Raw genomic sequence first — 22,912 nt, 5'->3', positions numbered from 1 at the left:
CCCCCAGTGTCAGTGTCATTATCCTGTACCCCCAGTGTCAGTGTCATTATCCTGTACCCCGAGTGTCATTATCCTGTACCCCCAGTATCAGTGTCATTATCCTGTACCCCCAGTGTCAGTGTCATTATCCTGTACCCCGAGTGTCTGTGTCATTATCCTGTACCCCGAGTGTCAGTGTCATTATCCTGTACCCCGAGTGTCAGTGTCATTATCCTGTACCCCGAGTGTCAGCGTCATTATCCTGTACCCCAGTGTCAGCGTCATTATCCTGTACCCCAGTGTCAGTGTCATTATCCTGTACCCCCAGTGTCAGTGTCATTATCCTGTACCCCCAGTGTCAGTGTCATTATCCTGTACCCCCAGTGTCAGTGTCATCACCCTGTACCCCCAGTGTCAGTGTCATTATCCTGTACCCCCAGTGTCAGGGTCATTATCCTGTACCCCGAGCGTCAGTGTCATTATCCTGTACCCGAGTGTCAGTGTCATTATCCTGTACCCCGAGTGTCAGTGTCATTATCCTGTACCCCCAGTGTCATTATCCTGTACCCCCAGTGTCAGTGTCATTATCCTGTACCCCCAGTGTCAGTGTCATTATCCTGTACCCCCAGTGTCAGTGTCATCACCCTGTACCCCCAGTGTCAGTGTCATTATCCTGTACCCCCAGTGTCAGTGTCATTATCCTGTACCCCGAGTGTCAGTGTCATTATCCTGTACCCCCAGTGTCAGTGTCATTATCCTGTACCCCCAGTGTCAGTGTCATTATCCTGTACCCCGAGTGTCAGTGTCATTATCCTGTACCCCGAGTGTCAGTGTCATTATCCTGTACCCCCAGTGTCAGTGTCATTATCCTGTACCCCCAGTGTCAGCGTCATTATCCTGTACCCCCAGTGTCAGTGTCATTATCTTGTACCCCGAGTGTCATTATCCTGTACCCCCAGTGTCAGTGTCATTATCCTGTACCCCCAGTGTCAATGTCATTATCCTGTACCCCGAGTGTCAGTGTCATTATCCTGTACCCCCAGTGTCAGTGTCATTATCCTGTACCCCCAGTGTCAGTGTCATTATCCTGTACCCCCAGTGTCAGTGTCATTATCCTGTACCCCCAGTGTCATTATCCTGTACCCCCAGTGTCAGTGTCATTATCCTGTACCCCGAGTGTCAGTGTCATTATCCTGTACCCCGAGTGTCAGTGTCATTATCCTGTACCCCCAGTGTCAGTGTCATTATCCTGTACCCCCAGTGTCAGTGTCATTATCCTGTACCCCGAGTGTCAGCGTCATTATCCTGTACCCCGAGTGTCAGCGTCATTATCCTGTACCCCCAGTGTCAGTGTCATTATCCTGTACCCCCAGTGTCATTATCCTGTACCCCCAGTGTCAGTGTCATTATCCTGTACCCCGAGTGTCAGTGTCATTATCCTGTACCCCGAGTGTCAGCGTCATTATCCTGTACCCCGAGTGTCAGCGTCATTATCCTGTACCCCCAGTGTCAGTGTCATTATCCTGTACCCCAGTGTCATTATCCTGTACCCCCAGTGTCAGTGTCATTATCCTGTACCCCGAGTGTCAGCGTCATTATCCTGTACCCCGAGTGTCAGCGTCATTATCCTGTACCCCCAGTGTCATTATCCTGTACCCCCAGTGTCAGTGTCATTATCCTGTACCCCGAGTGTCAGTGTCATTATCCTGTACCCCGAGTGTCAGCGTCATTATCCTGTACCCCGAGTGTCAGCGTCATTATCCTGTACCCCCAGTGTCAGTGTCATTATCCTGTACCCCCAGTGTCATTATCCTGTACCCCCAGTGTCAGTGTCATTATCCTGTACCCCGAGTGTCAGTGTCATTATCCTGTACCCCCAGTGTCAGTGTCATTATCCTGTACCCCCAGTGTCAGTGTCATTATCCTGTACCCCGAGTGTCAGCGTCATTATCCTGTACCCCGAGTGTCAGCGTCATTATCCTGTACCCCGAGTGTCAGTGTCATTACCCTGTACCCCCAGTGTCAGTGTCATTATCCTGTACCCCCAGTGTCAGTGTCATTATCCTGTACCCCGAGTGTCAGCGTCATTATCCTGTACCCCAGTGTCAGTGTCATTATCCTGTACCCCCAGTGTCAGTGTCATTATCCTGTACCCCCAGTGTCAGTGTCATTATCCTGTACCCCCAGTGTCAGTGTCATTATCCTGTACCCCCAGTGTCAGTGTCATTATCCTGTACCCCCAGTGTCAGTGTCATCACTCTGTACCCCCAGTATCAGTGACATTATCCTGTACCCCGAGTGTCAGTGTCATTATCCTGTACCCCCAGTGTCAGTGTCATCACCCTGTACCCCCAGTGTCAGTGTCATTATCCTGTACCCCCAGTGTCAGTGTCATTATCCTGTACCCCGAGTGTCAGTGTCATTATCCTGTACCCCCAGTGTCAGTGTCATTATCCTGTACCCCAGTGTCAGCGTCATTATCCTGTACCCCGAGTGTCAGTGTCATTATCCTGTACCCCAGTGTCAGTGTCATTATCCTGTACCCCGAGTGTCAGTGTCATTATCCTGTACCCCCAGTGTCAGTGTCATTATCCTGTACCCCCAGTGTCAGTGTCATTATCCTGTACCCCGAGTGTTAGTGTCATTATCCTGTACCCCCAGTGTCATTATCCTGTACCCCCAGTGTCAGTGTCATTATCCTGTACCCCCAGTGTCAGTGTCATTATCCTGTACCCCGAGTGTTAGTGTCATTATCCTGTACCCCCAGTGTCATTATCCTGTACCCCCAGTGTCAGTGTCATTATCCTGTACCCCCAGTGTCATTATCCTGGACCCCCAGTGTCAGTGTCATTATCCTGTACCCCCAGTGTCAGTGTCATTATCCTGTACCCCCAGTGTCAGTGTCACTATCCTGTACCCCGAGTGTCAGTGACATTATCCTGTACCCCCAGTGTCAGTGTCATTATCCTGCACCCCCAGTGTCAGTGTCATTATCCTGCACCCCAAGTGTCAGTGTCATTATCCTGTACCCCCAGTGTCAGTGTCATTATCCTGTACCCCGAGTGTCTGTGTCATTATCCTGTACCCCGAGTGTCAGTGTCATTATCCTGTACCCCGAGTGTCAGCGTCATTATCCTGTACCCCCAGTGTCAGTGTCGTTATCCTGTACCCCCAGTGTCAGTGTCGTTATCCTGTACCCCCAGTGTCAGTGTCATTATCCTGTACCCCCAGTGTCAGTGTCATTATCCTGTACCCCCAGTGTCAGTGTCATTATCCTGTACCCCCAGTGTCAGTGTCATTATCCTGTACCCCCAGTGTCAGTGTCATTATCCTGTACCCCCAGTGTCAGTGTCATTATCCCGTACCCCCAGTGTCAGTGTCATTATCCTGTACCCCCAGTGTCAGTGTCATTATCCTGTACCCCAAGTGTCAGTGTCATTATCCTGTACCCCAAGTGTCAGTGTCATTATCCTGTACCCCCAGTGTCAGTGTCATTATCCTGTACCCCCAGTGTCAGTGTCATTATCCTGTACCCCAGTGTCAGTGTCATTATCCTGTACCCCCAGTGTCAGTGTCATTATCCTGTACCCCGAGTGTCAGTGCCATTATCCTGTACCCCAGTGTCAGTGTCATTATCCTGTACCCCGAGTGTCAGTGTCATTATCCTGTACCCCGAGTGTCAGTGTCATTATCCTGTACCCCCAGTGTCAGTGTCATTATCCTGTACCCCGAGTGTCAGTGTCATTATCCTGTACCCCGAGTGTCAGTGTCATTATCCTGTACCCCGAGTGTCAGCGTCATTATCCTGTACCCCCAGTGTCAGTGTCATTATCCTGTACCCCCAGTGTCAGTGTCATTATCCTGTACCCCCAGTGTCAGTGTCATTATCCTGTACCCCAGTGTCAGTGTCATTATCCTGTACCCCAGTGTCAGTGTCCTGTACCCCCAGTGTCAGTGTCATTATCCTGTACCCCCAGTGTCAGCGTCATTATCCTGTACCCCCAGTGTCAGCGTCATTATCCTGTACCCCAAGTGTCAGTGTCATTATCCTGTACCCCAAGTGTCAGTGTCATTATCCTGTACCCCCAGTGTCAGTGTCATTATCCTGTACCCCCAGTGTCAGTGTCATTATCCTGTACCCCAGTGTCAGTGTCATTATCCTGTACCCCCAGTGTCAGTGTCATTATCCTGTACCCCCAGTGTCAGTGTCATTATCCTGTACCCCAGTGTCAGTGTCATTATCCTGTACCCCAGTGTCAGTGTCATTATCCTGTACCCCCAGTGTCAGTGTCATTATCCTGTACCCCCAGTGTCAGTGTCATTATCCTGTACCCCCAGTGTCAGTGTCGTTATCCTGTACCCCCAGTGTCAGTGTCATTATCCTGTACCCCCAGTGTCAGTGTCATTATCCTGTACCCCCAGTGTCAGTGTCATTATCCTGTACCCCCAGTGTCAGTGTCATTATCCTGTACCCCAGTGTCAGTGTCATTATCCTGTACCCCCAGTGTCAGTGTCATTATCCTGTACCCCCAGTGTCAGTGTCATTATCCTGTACCCCAAGTGTCAGTGTCATTATTCTCTCACATCTGTCTTATAATTATCTGCTTTCTGGACTGATACATTGTAACAAACCCCCAGCTGCGAGGAATATTAGCTACATCCAGGTTTTGTACGTAAATCACAATGTTTTTATTCACTGACAGCAGCAGAAGTATTGAAAAGGATTAAGAAAAATGAAAGTCTAATATCTGGTAGAAAGTTACAGAATATTTCCTGTTTGGATGATTAAGATTGCTATAAATCTGGAGGAGGCTTATAATGTTCTGGGTGATGGAGGCGAGGTCAGCTGTATGGAGCGCAGCTCTGGAGCCGGCACCTGCTGCACATGATGACAGCTCGCATTCCAGCAGCCATAGATCCCCATCATCCACGCCCAGGCCCACCGCATGCACCGCTCACCTGCACGGCCAGATGTGCTCCAGGTCCCTGCTCCCTGTCTTCTATGGGGTCCCAGGCTGCAGTCCGGGGGGCCGGTGATCCTCTGCTGATGCCTTTACTGTAGTCTCCTCTGCAACTCTTCCCACAAACTTTCTGACTGCTGGAATTTGTAAGAAGTTGAGTTTTGCGGTCACCTTGTTTTGCAGAAGGGTGAAAAAAAGGGGGATTATTTCTTATTTGACAGATCGCACAATGAAACCTCCCCCTTAAACAAAAAAGAAAAAAGAAAAAGCTTGTATTGATGAGTCCTTAAAATGTGCAGATCCAGAAATCATATGTTCAACTTCAGAGCAAAGTTCATGGAGAACTGTCCCATCTGCCCAGGAGGACACTGCCCTCTAGTGGAACTTTTCTATCACAGCAAGGAAAGTTTGAAGTAAAGTCAGGACTAAAGAGAAAGTAAGCTCACGGCTTCATTTCTTGGTCTCCATCAGATCACTGAAAGACCCAGTGTTATTTGCCTCTGAGACATTACCAGAAGTTTCTGTACGTCCTGTCACCTTCTCGATGTGGGCCATAGATTCCAGACCTACCATTAGTCTGCTGAAAGAAGTACTGGTAAAGGCTATACTTGGCAAGATGTAATGCTCTGTGTGTCCTGACCCCTTTCTATCATAGCTGTGATGCTGTGCATGCTCTGACCCCTTTCTATCATAGCTGCGATGCTCTGTGTGTCCTGACCCCTTTCTATCATAGCTGTGATGCTCTGCGTGTCCTGACCCCTTTCTATCATAGCTGTGATGCTCTGTGTGTCCTGACTACTTTCTATCATAGCTGCGATGCTCTGCTTGTCCTGACACTTTTCTATCATAGCTGCGATGCTTTTTGTGTCCTGACACCTTTCTATCATAGCGGTGATGCTCTGCATGTCCTGACCCTTCTATCATAGTGCAATGCTCTGCGTGTCCCGACACTTTTCTATCAAGCTGCAATGTTCTGCATGGCCCGACACCTTTTATCATAGCTAGTCATTATCCTGTACCCCCAGTGTCAGTGTCATTATCCTGTACCCCGAGTGTCAGTGTCATTATCCTGTACCCCCAGTGTCAGTGTCATTATCCTGTACCCCGAGTGTCAGTGTCATTATCCTGTACCCCAGTGTCAGCGTCATTATCCTGTACCCCGAGTGTCAGTGTCATTATCCTGTACCCCAGTGTCAGTGTCATTATCCTGTACCCCGAGTGTCAGTGTCATTATCCTGTACCCCCAGTGTCAGTGTCATTATCCTGTACCCCCAGTGTCAGTGTCATTATCCTGTACCCCGAGTGTTAGTGTCATTATCCTGTACCCCCAGTGTCATTATCCTGTACCCCCAGTGTCAGTGTCATTATCCTGTACCCCCAGTGTCATTATCCTGGACCCCCAGTGTCAGTGTCATTATCCTGTACCCCCAGTGTCAGTGTCATTATCCTGTACCCCCAGTGTCAGTGTCACTATCCTGTACCCCGAGTGTCAGTGACATTATCCTGTACCCCCAGTGTCAGTGTCATTATCCTGCACCCCCAGTGTCAGTGTCATTATCCTGTACCCCAAGTGTCAGTGTCATTATCCTGTACCCCCAGTGTCAGTGTCATTATCCTGCACCCCCAGTGTCAGTGTCATTATCCTGTACCCCGAGTGTCATTATCCTGTACCCCGAGTGTCTGTGTCATTATCCTGTACCCCGAGTGTCAGTGTCATTATCCTGTACCCCGAGTGTCAGCGTCATTATCCTGTACCCCCAGTGTCAGTGTCGTTATCCTGTACCCCCAGTGTCAGTGTCGTTATCCTGTACCCCCAGTGTCAGTGTCATTATCCTGTACCCCCAGTGTCAGTGTCATTATCCTGTACCCCCAGTGTCAGTGTCATTATCCTGTACCCCCAGTGTCAGTGTCATTATCCTGTACCCCCAGTGTCAGTGTCATTATCCTGTACCCCCAGTGTCAGTGTCATTATCCCGTACCCCCAGTGTCAGTGTCATTATCCTGTACCCCCAGTGTCAGTGTCATTATCCTGTACCCCAAGTGTCAGTGTCATTATCCTGTACCCCAAGTGTCAGTGTCATTATCCTGTACCCCCAGTGTCAGTGTCATTATCCTGTACCCCAATTGTCAGTGTCATTATCCTGTACCCCAGTGTCAGTGTCATTATCCTGTACCCCCAGTGTCAGTGTCATTATCCTGTACCCCAGTGTCAGTGTCATTATCCTGTACCCCCAGTGTCAGTGTCATTATCCTGTACCCCAAGTGTCAGTGTCATTATCCTGTACCCCAGTGTCAGTGTCATTATCCTGTACCCCCAGTGTCAGTGTCATTATCCTGTACCCCCAGTGTCAGTGTCATTATCCTGTACCCCCAGTGTCAGTGTCATTATCCTGTACCCCCAGTGTCAGTGTCATTATCCTGTACCCCCAGTGTCAGCGTCATTATCCTGTACCCCCAGTGTCAGTGTCATTATCCCGTACCCCCAGTGTCAGTGTCATTATCCTGTACCCCCAGTGTCAGTGTCATCATCCTGTACCCCCAGTGTCAGTGTCATTATCCTGTACCCCCAGTGTCAGTGTCATTATCCTGTACCCCAAGTGTCAGTGTCATTATCCTGTACCCCAAGTGTCAGTGTCATTATCCTGTACCCCCAGTGTCAGTGTCATTATCCTGTACCCCAATTGTCAGTGTCATTATCCTGTACCCCAGTGTCAGTGTCATTATCCTGTACCCCCAGTGTCAGTGTCATTATCCTGTACCCCAGTGTCAGTGTCATTATCCTGTACCCCCAGTGTCAGTGTCATTATCCTGTACCCCAAGTGTCAGTGTCATTATCCTGTACCCCAGTGTCAGTGTCATTATCCTGTACCCCCAGTGTCAGTGTCATTATCCTGTACCCCCAGTGTCAGTGTCATTATCCTGTACCCCCAGTGTCAGTGTCATTATCCTGTACCCCGAGTGTCAGTGTCATTATCCTGTACCCCCAGTGTCAGTGTCGTTATCCTGTACCCCCAGTGTCAGTGTCATTATCCTGTACCCCCAGTGTCAGTGTCGTTATCCTGTACCCCCAGTGTCAGTGTCATTATCCTGTACCCCCAGTGTCAGTGTCATTATCCTGTACCCCCAGTGTCAGTGTCATTATCCTGTACCCCCAGTGTCAGTGTCATTATCCCGTACCCCCAGTGTCAGTGTCATTATCCCGTACCCCCAGTGTCAGTGTCATTATCCTGTACCCCCAGTGTCAGTGTCATTATCCTGTACCCCGAGTGTTAGTGTCATTATCCTGTACCCCCAGTGTCAGCGTCATTATCCTGTACCCCGAGTGTCAGTCATTATCCTGTACCCCCAGTGTCATTATCCTGTACCCCGAGTGTCAGTGTCATTATCCTGTACCCCCAGTGTCAGTGTCATTATCCTGTACCCCCAGTGTCAGTGTCATTATTCTCTCACATCTGTCTTATAATTATCTGCTTTCTGGACTGATACATTGTAACAAACCCCCAGCTGCGAGGAATATTAGCTACATCCAGGTTTTGTACGTAAATCACAATGTTTTTATTCACTGACAGCAGCAGAAGTATTGAAAAGGATTAAGAAAAATGAAAGTCTAATATCTGGTAGAAAGTTACAGAATATTTCCTGTTTGGATGATTAAGATTGCTATAAATCTGGAGGAGCCTTATAATGTTCTGGGTGATGGAGGCGAGGTCAGCTGTATGGAGCGCAGCTCTGGAGCCGGCACCTGCTGCACATGATGACAGCTCGCATTCCAGCAGCCATAGATCCCCATCATCCACGCACAGGCCCACCGCATGCACCGCTCACCTGCACGGCCAGATGTGCTCCAGGTCCCTGCTCCCTGTCTTCTATGGGGTCCCAGGCTGCAGTCCGGGGGGCCGGTGATCCTCTGCTGATGCCTTTACTGTAGTCTCCTCTGTAACTCTTCCCACAAACTTTCTGACTGCTGGAATTTGTAAGAAGTTGAGTTTTGCGGTCACCTTGTTTTGCAGAAGGGTGAAAAAAAGGGGGATTATTTCTTATTTGACAGATCGCACAATGAAACCTCCCCCTTAAACAAAAAAGAAAAAAAAAGAAAAAGCTTGTATTGATGAGTCCTTAAAATGTGCAGATCCAGAAATCATATGTTCAACTTCAGAGCAAAGTTCATGGAGAACTGTCCCATCTGCCCAGGAGGACACTGCCCTCTAGTGGAACTTTTCTATCACAGCAAGGAAAGTTTGAAGTAAAGTCAAGTCTAAAGAGAAAGTAAGCTCACGGCTTCATTTCTTGGTCTCCATCAGATCACTGAAGGACCCAGTGTTATTTGCCTCTGAGACATTACCAGAAGTTTCTGTACGTCCTGTCACCTTCTCGATGTGGGCCATGGACTCCAGACCTACCATTAGTCTGCTGAAAGAAGCACTGGTAAAGGCTATACTTGGCAAGATGTAATGCTCGGTGTGTCCTGACCCCTTTCTATCATAGCTGCAATGCTCTGTGTCCTGACATCTTTCTGTCATAGCTGCGATGCTCTGCGTGTCCTGACTACTTTCTATCATAGCTGTGATGCTCTGCATGTCCTGACCCTTCTATCATAGCTGTGATGCTCTGTGTCCTGACATCTTTCTATCATAGCTGTGATGCTCTGCATGTCCTGACCCCTTTCTATCATAGCTGTGATGCTCTGTGTCCTGACACCTTTCTATCATAGCTGTGATGCTCTGTGTCCTGACTCCTTTCTATCATAGCTGTGATGCTCTGCATGTCCTGACCCCTTTCTATCATAGCTGTGATGCTCTGCATGTCCTGACCCCTTTCTATCATAGCTGTGATGCTCTGTGTGTCCGGACCCCTTTCTATCATAGCTGTGATGCTCTGCATGTCCTGACCCCTTTCTATCATAGCTGTGATGCTCTGTGTCCTGACACCTTTCTATCATAGCTGTGATGCTCTGTGTCCTGACTCCTTTCTATCATAGCTGTGATGCTCTGCATGTCCTGACCCCTTTCTATCATAGCTGTGATGCTCTGCGTATCCTGACTCCTTTCTATCATAGCTGCGATGCTCTGAATGTCCTGACTCCTTACTACCATAGCTGTGATGCTCTGCATGATCTGATACCTTTCTATCATAGCTGTGATGTTCTGCGTGTCCTGACACCTTTCTATCTTAGCTGCAATGCTCTGCATGATCTGACCCCTTTCTACCATAGCTGTGATGCTCTGCATGATCTGACACCTTTCTATCATAGCTGCGATGCTCTGCGTGTCCTGACTCCTTTCTTGCATGGGCAGCACGGTGGCTCAGTGGATAGCCTTGCAGCGCTGGAGTCCTGGGTTCAAATCCCACCAAGGACAACATCTGCAAGGAGTTTGTATGTTCTCCCCGTGTTTGCGCGGGTTTCTTCTGGGTTCTCCGGTTTCCTCCCACATTCCAAAGACATACTGATAAGGAATTTAGATTGTGAGCCCCATCGGGGGACAGCAATGATAATGTGTGCAAATTGTAAAGCACTGCGGAATATGGTAGCGCTATATAAAAATAAACCTTATTATTATTACCATCGCTGTGATGCTGTGCATGCTCTGACCCCTTTCTATCATAGCTGCGATGCTCTGCGTGTCCTGACACCTTTCTATCATAGCTGTGATGCTCTGCGTACCCTGACTCCTTTCTATCATAGCTGTGATGCTCTGTGTGTCCTGACACCTTTCTATCATAGCTGTGATGCTCTGTGTCCTGACACTTTTCTATCATAGCTGTGATGCTCTGCGTACCCTGACTCCTTTCTATCATAGCTGTGATGCTCTGTGTGTCCTGACACCTTTCTATCATAGCTGTGATGCTCTGGAGAAAGTGTCTGCCTTCGCTATTGCTGAGGGAGGGAAGTGGGTCTTGGTCTTCCACCTAGATGGGGTCCCAGGGTTGTGCTCAGTAGTCTAGGCTGGTGGAGAGCAGGGAAAGCCAGCAGACATCCATGACTGCACCATCTGGCCCAGGGGTACGAAGATCTTGCGGGAGTCGCAGTGAAGGCAGAGCAGAGAGCCGTGAAAGCCGAAAGGCCTTGAAGAAAGAGGCTAAAATTAGTGATGGAGGTCCCGAAGCTTGGAATTGAAAATGTCATGTAGGTAAACCCTGTGGTGCGCGGGGCCCCAGGGAGCTAATCATCATGTTTGGCTGCAGGGTCATGGGAAAATTGAGTGACTGAATATGGCGGAATGATCTTGCAGTGGCTTTGGGAGGATCTGCTTGGTGCACTGATACAGATGGAGTCAGCCACCAAGAAGCCGGAGCTCAGAGTCTAGATACAGAGACTGAGGAATGAGATCCGGACTCTGGAGGAGTGGAGGGCCAGCCTATTTGAGGGTGCAGTGGGCCCTTCAAAGAAAAACTGGTCAATGACATGAAGTTTTCTGAGATGGCGCATGAACCAAGGGTTGTGGAGAAAGAAGAGGGTAGAAATCAAGCAGAGAAATCAACATCTGGGAGTCTCCATCCATATCAGGTTTTGCTGCCATCTGCTTCCAGTGTACATGATGCTGAGGAAAACGATAGTCCTGATGGGGAATTTCTGGCTTAAATCCACCAACTTGAGTCTCTGATGAAGCTGGGGGACTTCGGTTTTGGAGATGACTTATCTGAGGATGTTCCTGGAGGGAGGAAAAAGAGGGAGCTGAAGAAAATAACGGGGGAGGTGAGACAGGTCTATGTCCCTCACCCTTTGCACTCTGGGGTAGCTGAACAGTTACCCCCGAATGCAGACCCCATTAACCAAGTTGATCAGAAAAAGAAGGCTACTTAATATAATCACCCTAGATGGCAGTATTCACTCTATTGACATTGGCGACCATTAATGTGACCTTCATTATGTCAAACGTGGCTTTCGATTTTCTCACTCGAGTTGAAGCCGACACCTGAATTTTGCAGGAGACCAGGTTGACAAATTCATTTGCAGTACATTTTGCAGAAAGTGAGTAGAGACTTGGGTCCGACTATTGATCCCTTGCAGTCAGCATTGGACAGGGGTGCCAATGGCCCTCCTGTAACATTGACTCTGGGGCCAACTGTTCAGCTATATTCAAGTGTTAAATTGCCCTCGGGCACAATTGTCTCTCTATAGAGTAATAAACTGGGTGGTTTGTTTAATGATTGATGAGATGTTGCTTCTGTCTTTACATTGAATTAGTGTAGTGTGCAAACTAATGCTAATATTAATAAGGGTCCAGTCCTGCACTGGGGCCCATCGGGCGATTCTTCTGTTCTCCTGTGGGCCAGTCCGAAACTGCTTGGTGCCGAGCCGTATAGTGGAGTGGCGGTCCTTTTTATCACACTGGTAGAATATCGAACGGTTATTGAGTTAGAAATGGGGAGGTCCTCATGAAGGGACAAGAGTTCCAGCTCATTAACATCTATGGTCCCCAATCTAAGTGGGACCGGAAGTGTCTCTTTATGAGGATCAAGCCCTACCTTTTTACAAGTCGGCAGGTTGTCTTTGGAGGGGACTTCAATGCTGTCATGAGGCCCCAAGATAGAGGAGGTTCCAGAGACAAGCTGACTTATGATAACGTCACCCTCAATAGTATAGCTAGTGAGGCTCGCCTGGTGGATGTCCACATTCAGCACACACCAGGCCATGAGGGGTTCACCTATCATAGAGGTCCAGAATAGATAGGTTTTATTTAAAGAGGAAGCTGTCTCTTTAGCAGTGTCTGTTGCAGAGTCTCATCCTTCTGCTGACTCGCCAGGATAAGAGCAGCTGTGACTTCAGAGCTTCCAGGGCTGACTACCCCACCTGTCACATGCACAGAGGAGAGGAGGTATCGATAAACTTAGGAAGATGGCAGTACATTGAGGCACAAGGCCAGTTGACTGGAGGGTCACAATCTGGCTTCTCCAAACATCTCCATGAAGCCAGGTAACCGGTGGGTCCCAATCCTGGCTTTCTCCAAATGTATCGATGAGGCTCAGGTGACCGGTGGATCAAAAATCCTGACTACCACAAACGCATCCATGGTTCAGCTATGGTTAATAGAGCAGATGTGTTTTCTTCCAACTGGGGAAGTGGTTCCCTAAGCTGGTATCCTATAGAATTACAAATCTGTGTCTCTTATGAATGAGCCATGATGTCTTGTCTGCTGTCCTGTAGAGAGTCTCTGGTTCTTTGGATATTTAGATGTCTTGGCTGAATCTCTGTCTCATGTTACAGAGGTATATAACCTCTTTTTATAGCTAACAACTGTTCTTCATCCAGTAATCACATGTAAAGGGTAAGGATGGTGATAAGACCAACTCGCATTGTTTGATTATGTTATCTATTTGCATAGTTTTTCCTCCATTTTGCAAGTCAACAAACTGGCTGGCCTGGACAATGTATAATCAACATATCAGCAAATATCCTTATTCCATGACCCTGTATCACTAGTCATCAAGGATAACAGCACTATATGTAACAACAAATTGACAAATATTACAGGCATACATGAACAAAAGTCTGTTTTCTTGACCAACCAGAAAGAATCACATACATTCAAAAGTCAACATATAGAAAACAGTTTATTCTTCCTGACTTGCTGAAAATAGACATCTGCTTAATTAAGATACAATGCAATGGGCCAGACCCAGGGACATTGGGCCAACACAACACAAAACCAGTGAAGTGATTAGATCAAGTTACAATTGCTTTCTAAGGTAAAAGCTCTTATCTTACTGGACAACACTGTAATATCAGATGTAATGACTGCTGTCCATTACCAGTCACATTGTATTGTAAAATCAGTCTTCATCATGTGATTAACAACAACAATACTTCACCTGAGTGGGCCCGGCCTCGTTCATGACCTCTGTGACCACAATAGTTATGCCCCTGCCAGCCAAGCTCACAGGAGGGCACCCCTCTCTGGCTAGTGAGCTCTGGGCAAGTGCCCAGTCACTCCTCTAATGCCTGTCCATTAATCATGCAAAAGACTGTAGAAGAGCACGTCCTGGCAAGAGCCTAAAAATTCCTCAGAAGACGGTAGGCAAACTGCAAGATTTCTAAACAAAGTAGTGTAGTGTAATAAGTGGTGACATAACGCTGGTTTCCAGAGAACGTCCACATGTGTGAAATGGAGCCATTTTACTGGAGATATTAGGGACTGATCTTCCCTTGTGACTGTTTCTATTCTTGTCTCCCCAACTGGGCCCAGTCTTTGGTTTTTGAGGTAGATCTCGCCTGTGGCTTCCTGAGGGTCATATTACATCTCACACTTCCTGACTTCCAGTGTTACTTGTCATCGTGTTGTGGTGGCATCGTTAATTTTTGCCATGGACTGTGAGACCAATTAACCATCTCCTATTCCTCACCCTACTATGTGATGATTCTTTCGGATATCACAGGGCCACCATCAAGTCCTTATAGCAAAACTGGACATATCCCAAGAGCAAAATGGTGCTGAGTCCTAACTAAGAGAGAGAGAGAGAGAACAGAGCAATCAGCTTGGTGAATAGTTAGTGGTACTGGCCGTGAAGAAGCTCCTTAAATGTCTCCCACCAGTAGAATGAAAAGAAATGTAGGTGGGATATTACTAATTCCAGCATACAACAGGAATTGTCTGTTCTCTGGTCTTTTCCAGGATGGTCTTCGTCCCACCTGACAGTGTGACATCACTATGACATCACTGCGCTTCACAAAATTGGTACTGTGTTTCCACAAGAGTGGGTTGGAAAAAATATGTCAAGGCAGGGGAGTCAGTGGCTGACTATGGAGAGAACTAAACTGGGTTGTCTACAATTTCAGTTACGTGAAGGAAGAGGAGGCCCCTTGATCACAGATTCTGAGCATGCAGTCCACAGTTAAAGTACACAGGGTCCAGTTAAGCTGCCAAGTCCGGGTCCATCCGGAGCAGTGGCCAACGGTCAGAACTACTTAGCCAATAAAACAGACACAGACTATTTTTGGATCTTTTGTGACAGTTTTTAATGTTAAATTGGATCATTCTTCTTGAAAGGATGAAGGAACCCAAAAATATTTATCGGCATAAGAGAAAAATTGAACCGGTCAACCATTTACGAATTAACAGAGTTTAAGGGAAAAATCAAAGTGCATTGGATGATTGGACAGTCTCAGATGGCTCAGTCCCTCTGGGCTTCTTTTTTTACCATGACGGCATGGCACCAGGTGAATACAATGTAAGGCGAGTCCAGAAGTGGAGCAATGTGGTGCTCGGGTGGACCTCATTTAACACAGCTGGAAAGAACTTTCCACCAAGTCCAGAAATTTCTGAGTATAATGAAAATTTTGCAAAACTTTCTGTGGGTGGAAAGAAATTTAATTGAAGATTTTTTTTTTTGACCACTGTGTCCTCCTCAGTAGAAGACTTTCTCAAGATAGGAATTGAGGAACATCCCTGTTGGGTCCAGCTTCTCTCTGATGTTTTTAAATTTGTTGAACGCTGGATACATCTTCTCAAAATCCTTACGAGTGCAAGTATGGGCCTGGAAATAGATGAAAATGGTGCGGGTCATACTAGAGACATGGGAGTCTTACAAGGTCTACTGAATTTAAACATGGAAACCACAAAAATTGATCAGAAATGAGAATCCAAAAACATTATGAAGGATTTTCAGAACATTAGGATGGTTCGAGAGTATCTGCTTCATATCTATCGGCCGTACCTTAGCCCAGTGAGGTCGCCCTCCAACGCCCTTCATAATCTTCTCATACTCTGACCAGTAATCCTGATGTGGAACCTCTTTCCCGTATGGCCTAAGGGAAGAATTATTAGTAGACAGTAGACGAAGCCTAAAGACCAGAACAAAGAAGATCGAGGCTGTACGGCTGGAGAACTCAGGGCCGGGGCTAGGTGACCAGTTTTTTTAATTTATCCTTTTTATTCCTCTCTTTCCTGCTCTTCAGAATTCATCCATTTTGCCAGATTGGCACAAAGTGATTCTCCCAAAATTTGTATTCTTCCGAATCTACGAATTCTTTGAAAATCTAATTGAGTATGATTAGTTTCATGGCAGCTTTTGGCACTTGAGATCCAAGTCTCTTATATACCTTTTGGGCAATTTATGAGAAGTTTCCATTTAGGAACTGGAGAAGCCCCCAGACCCACAGAAGATTCTAACTCAATCGCTTGCCAAGGCATGTGCCAAAAATTGGATACCCAAGATTGCAAGCTCAATGTTTGGTCCATTGGAGGGAGAGGCCATAACAAAATGCCGCCCAGTTATGACTTAGTCCCAGTATAGGACTGAGGACTTACTGCTATGCACGGCTCTTCCTGTAGGGGGAAGTAGATGAACATAAAGTTAGCAGTTCATTAGATTCCCAGCAGGGGGCGCCCTATATATAATGTGCTCCATATGTCGTGCACACACCTGTCTCACCTGTACATAATGATGTTCATGTAGCAGCTGTCTCGCTGGTAGCATGGACTCAGCAGAATGTCATCTCCCTTGGCAAATCGAACCTCCACAGGGAAATGCGCCACCACCTGCGGATTCCTCTCCAGCCAGGATTTCAGCTGCAGTAAGGCTTCTTTAGTCTTTTCTCTAAAAAAAAAATAAAATTCTTATTACTGAAGGAAGTAACATAAAACATTGTGCTCCAATGTAGTGGGGGAAGGGAGGTGACAACTGATCTGAACACATATCTGCATTCCTGATTGTCAGCGAGTTATGCATGCAAAGGGCAGATCCCAGGGCCTTTGTTAGGACTCCCTGCAGCTGCAGTGTGGAGAGCCAACGGGGTGATCGAGCCTATGCTAAACACCTTAGATGCCAATGTTTTGTCCATAGCATCTAAGGGGGTTAATGGCTCGGATCAGCATTATGTGTGATCTTAGCTTACATACAAAGCTACCGCAAGGGACGGCACAAACCCAGCTCCTGAGCCCGCACCATCACTGTGACATAATAGTACGGCACTTTGTGAGAATTACCACATACTATAGAAATGGAAGAGATTAAATGACAGCTGTGACAAAACACTCCGGGATCGCCTTTGCTGGGGTCAAAGGTCACGTGGTTTGTGCAATAAACTCTAAGGCGTACAGCAGGATTCTGAGTAGACTGACCGGAGGTCAGGTTTATTAACGTGAAAGCAATCATAAAACAAAACATAAACATAAATCCTTGCCTGTCCGGCACTAACTAAACAAACACGTTCCTAACTAACAACTGGGGGGCTTCTCCCACCCAGCTAACATTACACAGTTCATGAGCACAGCTCTCACTCACGTTTGTCCCACACAGACAGACATTCTGTGTGCCCCAGGCTGACGCCTGATTCCTCCAGCTGGTCATCTTTTAAACCTGCACTTATTAACCCATGAGTATGCTGAAGACACTGAGCAGCCTAACTGACATAGGACAGGTATCTAGGCAAGATATACCTGCCCCCAACTACCAGACCGACATGACTCTTACATATCCCCCCCCCCTGCTCAGACCACTCCGGTCGAGCAAGGACACCCCCGAAACAGTGCACTCGGGATAGGGCATCGGCGTTTCCCATCTGCGCCCCTGGGCGATGCTCTACTGTGAAAGAGTAGGCCTGCAGGGCAAGGAACCAGCGAGTTACCCTACTATTACGGTCCTTGTGGAGGTGCATCCACTTGAGAGGGGCATGGTCCGTGACCAGCTTAAACTTCCTACCTGCCAGGTAATACTTGAGGGAGTCGAGAGCCCATTTAATGGCTAGACACTCTTTTTCAACGACGGCATACCACTGCTCATGTACATTTAATTTCTGGCTGAGGTAGAGGACCGGGTGTTCCACTCCGTCCTTCACCTGGGAAAGTACAGCTCCGATACCAGTATCAGAGGCATCAGTTTGCACCACAAACTCGCTGCTGAAATCGGGAGTCACTAGTACGGGCTGAGAGCACAAAGCCCGTTTCAGGCTGTGGAAGGCCTCTTCGGCCGCTGAAGTCCACTTTACCATGATGGAATTTTTCCCTTTGGTAAGATCCGTCAAGGGGGTGGCAATGGCTGCAAAGTTGGGTATGAACCGGCGATAATAGCCGGCAATCCCCAGGAACGCTTGTACTTGTTTCTTGTTCACTGACTGCGGCCAGCTCTGAATAGCCTATATTTTGTCGATCTGGGGCTTAATCACTCCTCTGCCTATCACGTAGCCCAAATATCGGGCTTCTTCAAGGCCGATGTGACATTTCTTGGGGTTCGCAGTTAGGCTTCTTCTCGCAGGTCATCAATCACCGCCTGTACTTTCTGGAGGTGAGTCCCCCAGTCCATGCTGTAAATTACGATGTCATCGAGGTAGGCAGATGCGTACTGCCTGTGGGGCCTCAAGACTCGATCCATCAGTCTCTCGAACGTTGCTGGTGCTCCGTGAAGTCCAAATGGCATGTAGATATACTGGAACAGACCTTCCGGTGTAGCAAATGCCGTCTTCTCTCTGGCCGCCTCGGCCAGAGGGATCTGCCAGTACCCCTTTGTTAGATCCAGGGTCGTAATGTATCGGGCTTTACCAAGCCGGTCGATCAACTCATCGACCCGGGGCATAGGATACGCATCAAATTTAGAAGCCGCATTCAGTTTCCTAAAGTCATTACAAAATCTTATGGAGCCATCCGGCTTGGGTATCAACACGATTGGACTGGACCAAGCGCTGTGCGACTCCTCAATGACTCCTAAGTCCAACATTGCCCTCACTTCCCGGGAGATGGCTTCACGGCGGGCTTCCGGAATCCGGTAAGGCTTCACATGGACTGTGACCCCGGGTTCTGTGACGATCTCATGTTTCACCAGCTTAGTCTGGCCAGGTTTTTCCGAGAAAAACTGTCGGTTCTGTAACAAAAACTGCTTCACCTCAGATTTTTGTCGTTCCGAGAGAGTCTCGGCAATCTGCACCTCCGGTACGGTAGGTGCGCAAACCGGGCGGGGTATATCCGCCGCTAGGGCAGAGTGGTCTTTCCAGGGTTTTATCAGATTCACATGATAAATCTGTTCTGGCTTTCTTTTACCAGGCTGGTATACTTTATAGTTCACTTCACCAACCCTCTCCACGACCTCAAAGGGGCCCTGCCATTTCGCCAGAAATTTACTATCCACCGTAGGGATTAGGATCAACACCCTATCCCCGGATGCAAAGGTACGGACCTTGGCGCCTCTATCATAACTTTGCCTCTGGGCTCCCTGGGCCTGTAACATATGGTCCCTAACAATGGGCATGACCGCGGCAATACGGTCTTGCATTTGTGTTACATGGTCGATTACCGTTTTAAAGGGAGTGACTTGACCTTCCCATGTTTCTTTTGCGACGTCCAACAGACCACGGGGACGATGTGCGTACAATAGTTCAAAAGGCGAGAATCCTGTGGAAGACTGGGGAACTTCCCTAATGGCAAACAGCAAATAGGGTAACAAGTAATCCCAGTTCTTCCCATCTTTGTCTATCGCCTTCCGGAGCATTTGTTTTAAGGTTGTATTGAACCGCTCAACCAACCCATCTGTTTGAGGGTGATAGAAAGATGTACGCAATGGGTCTATTTGTAGGAGCCTACAGAGCTCCTTCATTACCCTTGACATAAAGGGAGTCCCCTGGTCGGTGAGTATCTGTTTTGGACTTCCTACCCGACTAAACACTTGCACCAACTCTTTAGCAATCGTTTTGGTAGCCGTGTTTCGTAAAGGGATGGCTTCCGGGTAGCGAGTGGCATAGTCCACGATGACGAGAATATGTTGGTGCCCACGTGCGGACCGGGGAAGGGGCCCAACCAAATCCATCCCAATTCTCTCAAATGGGACTCCAATGACAGGGAGAGGTACCAAAGGGCTACGGAACCGAGTTTTAGGTGCGGAGATTTGGCACTCTGGACAGGACTCACAATAGTTACGCACATCACTATGTAGGCCGGGCCACACAAAACAATGGGATATCCTTTCTGTGGTTTTCTGCACCCCCAGATGTCCCCCCATTATATGTCCGTGGGCCAGGTCCAGTACCTTCCGCCGATAAGGTTTGGGTACCACTAACCGTTGCACAGTGTCCTCCCCTTTTTTCTCTACCTGGTAGAGCAAATCATTTTCAAGAACCATATACGGGTATGCTAGCCTGGTGTCAGGTTCTACGTGTACCCCATCTATTATTTTTACGTTTTTCCTAGCCGGAGCCAGAGTAGGATCTTTCATTTGCTCGCTGTGAAAGTCATCCACCTGAACTTCCAAATCTGGCAGGCAGGGTGCCGGATGGCTGTCTGCCTCCGCCTCTCGCTGAGTTTCCTCAGTTTCCTCAGTTTCCCCCGCCATAACTGAGAAGGGGTACTGAAGGTTAGATTCACTAATCTCCCCAGCAGCATCTTCCTGTGGGGTCTCCTCCAGGAGCTCGGGACCTCCAGATGGCATGGGAGAAGATTCACGGTTACAGCTACCGTGAAGGAGCAACTGATTCTCCCACAACTGCCAGAAATGAGGAAAATCCCTGCCCAAGATTATATCCTGTAACAATGCGGGAACGAGTCCCACTTTGTGCTGCACAGACCCATATGGAGTGGAGATACATATGACCGCTGTAGGATATGAGCAGGTGTCACCATGCACACACGTTACAGAAAACTTGTCAGACGGACTAGTTGGACGTGCTATCAGACTGGCTTTCACCAGAGTCACCACACTTCCAGAGTCTAGTAATGCCACAACATTTTTCCCGTCTACAGACAATTCACACAGATGTTTTACTGTATCATTTTGACCCACATTCACACTTACTAGCCGTGTAACCAAAGACATGCGTTCCTTAGAGTCTGTAACGTCGCACTGCATGGGTTCAGTGGTAACAGGACAGTTCGCAGAAACATGGCCCTTCTCATGGCAACGGAAACACCTAACAGGCCCCCTATTGAAACAGTCCGACATGCAGCATCAGTAGTAAAAAAATGTAATGTTAAAAATAAAATAATAAAAAAAAAAACCTGCTATTCTCACCCTCCGTAGTCCGCCGAGCCGCACGTGGCTGCCGCCATCTTCCGTTCCCGGAGATGCATTGCGAAATTACCCAGAAGACTTAGCGGTCTCGTGAGACCGCTAAGTCTTCTGGGTAATTTCGCAATGCATCCTGGGAACGGAAGATGGCGGCAGCCGTGTGCGGCTCGGCGGAGCTTCGGTGGATCCCGGTGGGTGAGTATAGAACTATTTTTTATTTTAATTAATTTTTTTAGCAAGGATATGGTGCCCACACTGCTAAATACTCCATGGGCTGTGTGATATACTGCGAGGGCTGTGCTATATACTACATGGGCAGTATTATATACTACGTGGGCTGTGCGATATACTGCGGGGGCTCTGCTATATACTACGTGGGCTGTGTGATATACTGCGGGGGCTGTGCTATATACTACATGGGCAGTGTTCTATACTACATGGGCTGTGTGATATACTGCGGGGGCTGTGCTATATACTACATGGGCAGTATTATATACTACGTGGGCTGTGTGATACACTGCGGGGGCTCTGCTATATACTACATGGGCAGTGTTATATACTATGTGGACTGTGTGATATACTGCATGGGCTGTGTGATATACTGCGAGGGCTGTGTGATATACTGCGAGGGCTGTGCGATATACTACATGGGCAGTGTGATATACTACATGGGCTGTGTGATATACTGCGGGGGCTGTGTGATATACTGCGGGGGCTGTGCTATATACTACATGGGCAGTGTGATATACTGCGTGGGCTGTGTGCTATACTGCGGGGGCTGTGCTATATACTACATGGGCAGTGTGATATACTACGTGGGCTGTGTGATATACTGTGGGGGCTCTGCTATATACTACATGGGCAGTGTTATATACTACGTGGGCTGTGTGATATACTGCGGGGCCTCTGCTACATACTACATGGGCAGTGTTATATACTACATGGGCTGTGTGATATACTGCGAGGGCTGTGTGATATACTGCAAGGGATGTGCTATATACTACATGGGCAGTGTTATATACTACGTGGGCTGTGTGATATACTGCGGGGGCTGTGCTATATACTATGTGGGCTGTGAGATATACTGCGGGGGCTCTGCTATATACTACATGGGCTGTGTGATATACTGCGGGGGCTGTGTGATATACTGCGTGGGCTGTGTGATATACTGCGGGGGCTGTGTGATATACTGCGAGGGCTGTGCGATATACTACATGGGCAGTGTGATATACTACATGGGCAGTGTGATATACTGCGGGGGCTGTGCTATATACTACATGGGCAGTGTGATATACTGCGTGGGCTGTGTGATATACTGCGTGGGCTGTGTGATATACTGCGGGGGCTGTGCTATATACTACATGGGCAGTGTGATATACTGCGTGGGCTGTGTGATATACTGCGGGGGCTGTGCTATATACTACATGGGCAGTATTATATACTACGTGGGCTGTGTGATATACTGCGGGGGCTGTGCTATATACTACATGGGCAGTGTGATATACTGCGTGGGCTGTGTGATATACTGCGGGGGCTGTGCTATATACTACATGGGCAGTGTTATATACTACGTGGGCTGTGTGATATACTGCGGGGGCTGTGCGATATACTATATGGGCAGTGTTATATACTGCGTGGGCTGTGTTATATACTGCGTGGGCTGTGCTATGTATTACGTGCCCTGTGTTATATACTACGTCGCCTGTGTTATATACTGCGTGGCTGCTATATACTGCGTGGGCTGTGCTATATAGTACATGGGCTGTGTTATGTACTGCGTGGCCTGTATTAACGCATCGGGTATTCTACAATATGTATGTATATAGCAGTCACATAGTATAGAGTACAGGCCACATACTATTTGTCTGCTATATACTACATGCCTCCTATATACTATGTGGCCTGTGCTACATACCATGTGGCTGCTATATACATACATATTCTAGAATACCCGATGCGTTAGAATCGGGCCACCATCTAGTAGTAAATACCTGCTCACAGATTTTCTTTTTTTTCTTAGAATGCACTGAGTACCTCCATGGTCC

General features: G+C 47.9%; 2 protein-coding genes across 3 annotated transcripts in view; both read right to left on the bottom strand.

Moving 5' to 3' along the window:
* Window positions 1-5,105, bottom strand: part of SCARA5 (scavenger receptor class A member 5) — a 323,038-nt gene extending 317,933 nt beyond the window's left edge. The window contains exon 1 of the mRNA XM_077291789.1: window positions 4,939-5,105. The gene's annotated coding sequence lies outside the window, so the exon portion shown is untranslated. The remainder of the gene's footprint in view (window positions 1-4,938) is intronic.
* A 9,770-nt stretch (window positions 5,106-14,875) lies between these two features.
* The window catches only part of LOC143808782 (L-gulonolactone oxidase-like), a 171,579-nt gene continuing 163,542 nt past the window's right edge, over window positions 14,876-22,912 (bottom strand). For both annotated transcript variants that reach the window (XM_077291791.1, XM_077291792.1), the window contains exons 10-12: window positions 16,311-16,475; window positions 15,594-15,684; window positions 14,876-15,413 (exon numbers count right to left, since the gene is read on the bottom strand). In XM_077291791.1, coding sequence (XP_077147906.1) covers window positions 15,285-15,413; window positions 15,594-15,684; window positions 16,311-16,475 — 385 coding nt within the window. In that variant the 3' untranslated portion in view covers window positions 14,876-15,284. The remainder of the gene's footprint in view (window positions 15,414-15,593; window positions 15,685-16,310; window positions 16,476-22,912) is intronic.

This window comes from Ranitomeya variabilis, chromosome 2 (assembly GCF_051348905.1).
Source record: "Ranitomeya variabilis isolate aRanVar5 chromosome 2, aRanVar5.hap1, whole genome shotgun sequence".
NCBI classification, from domain to species: domain Eukaryota; kingdom Metazoa; phylum Chordata; class Amphibia; order Anura; family Dendrobatidae; genus Ranitomeya; species Ranitomeya variabilis.
This window is presented reverse-complemented; position numbering and strand designations above follow the sequence as displayed.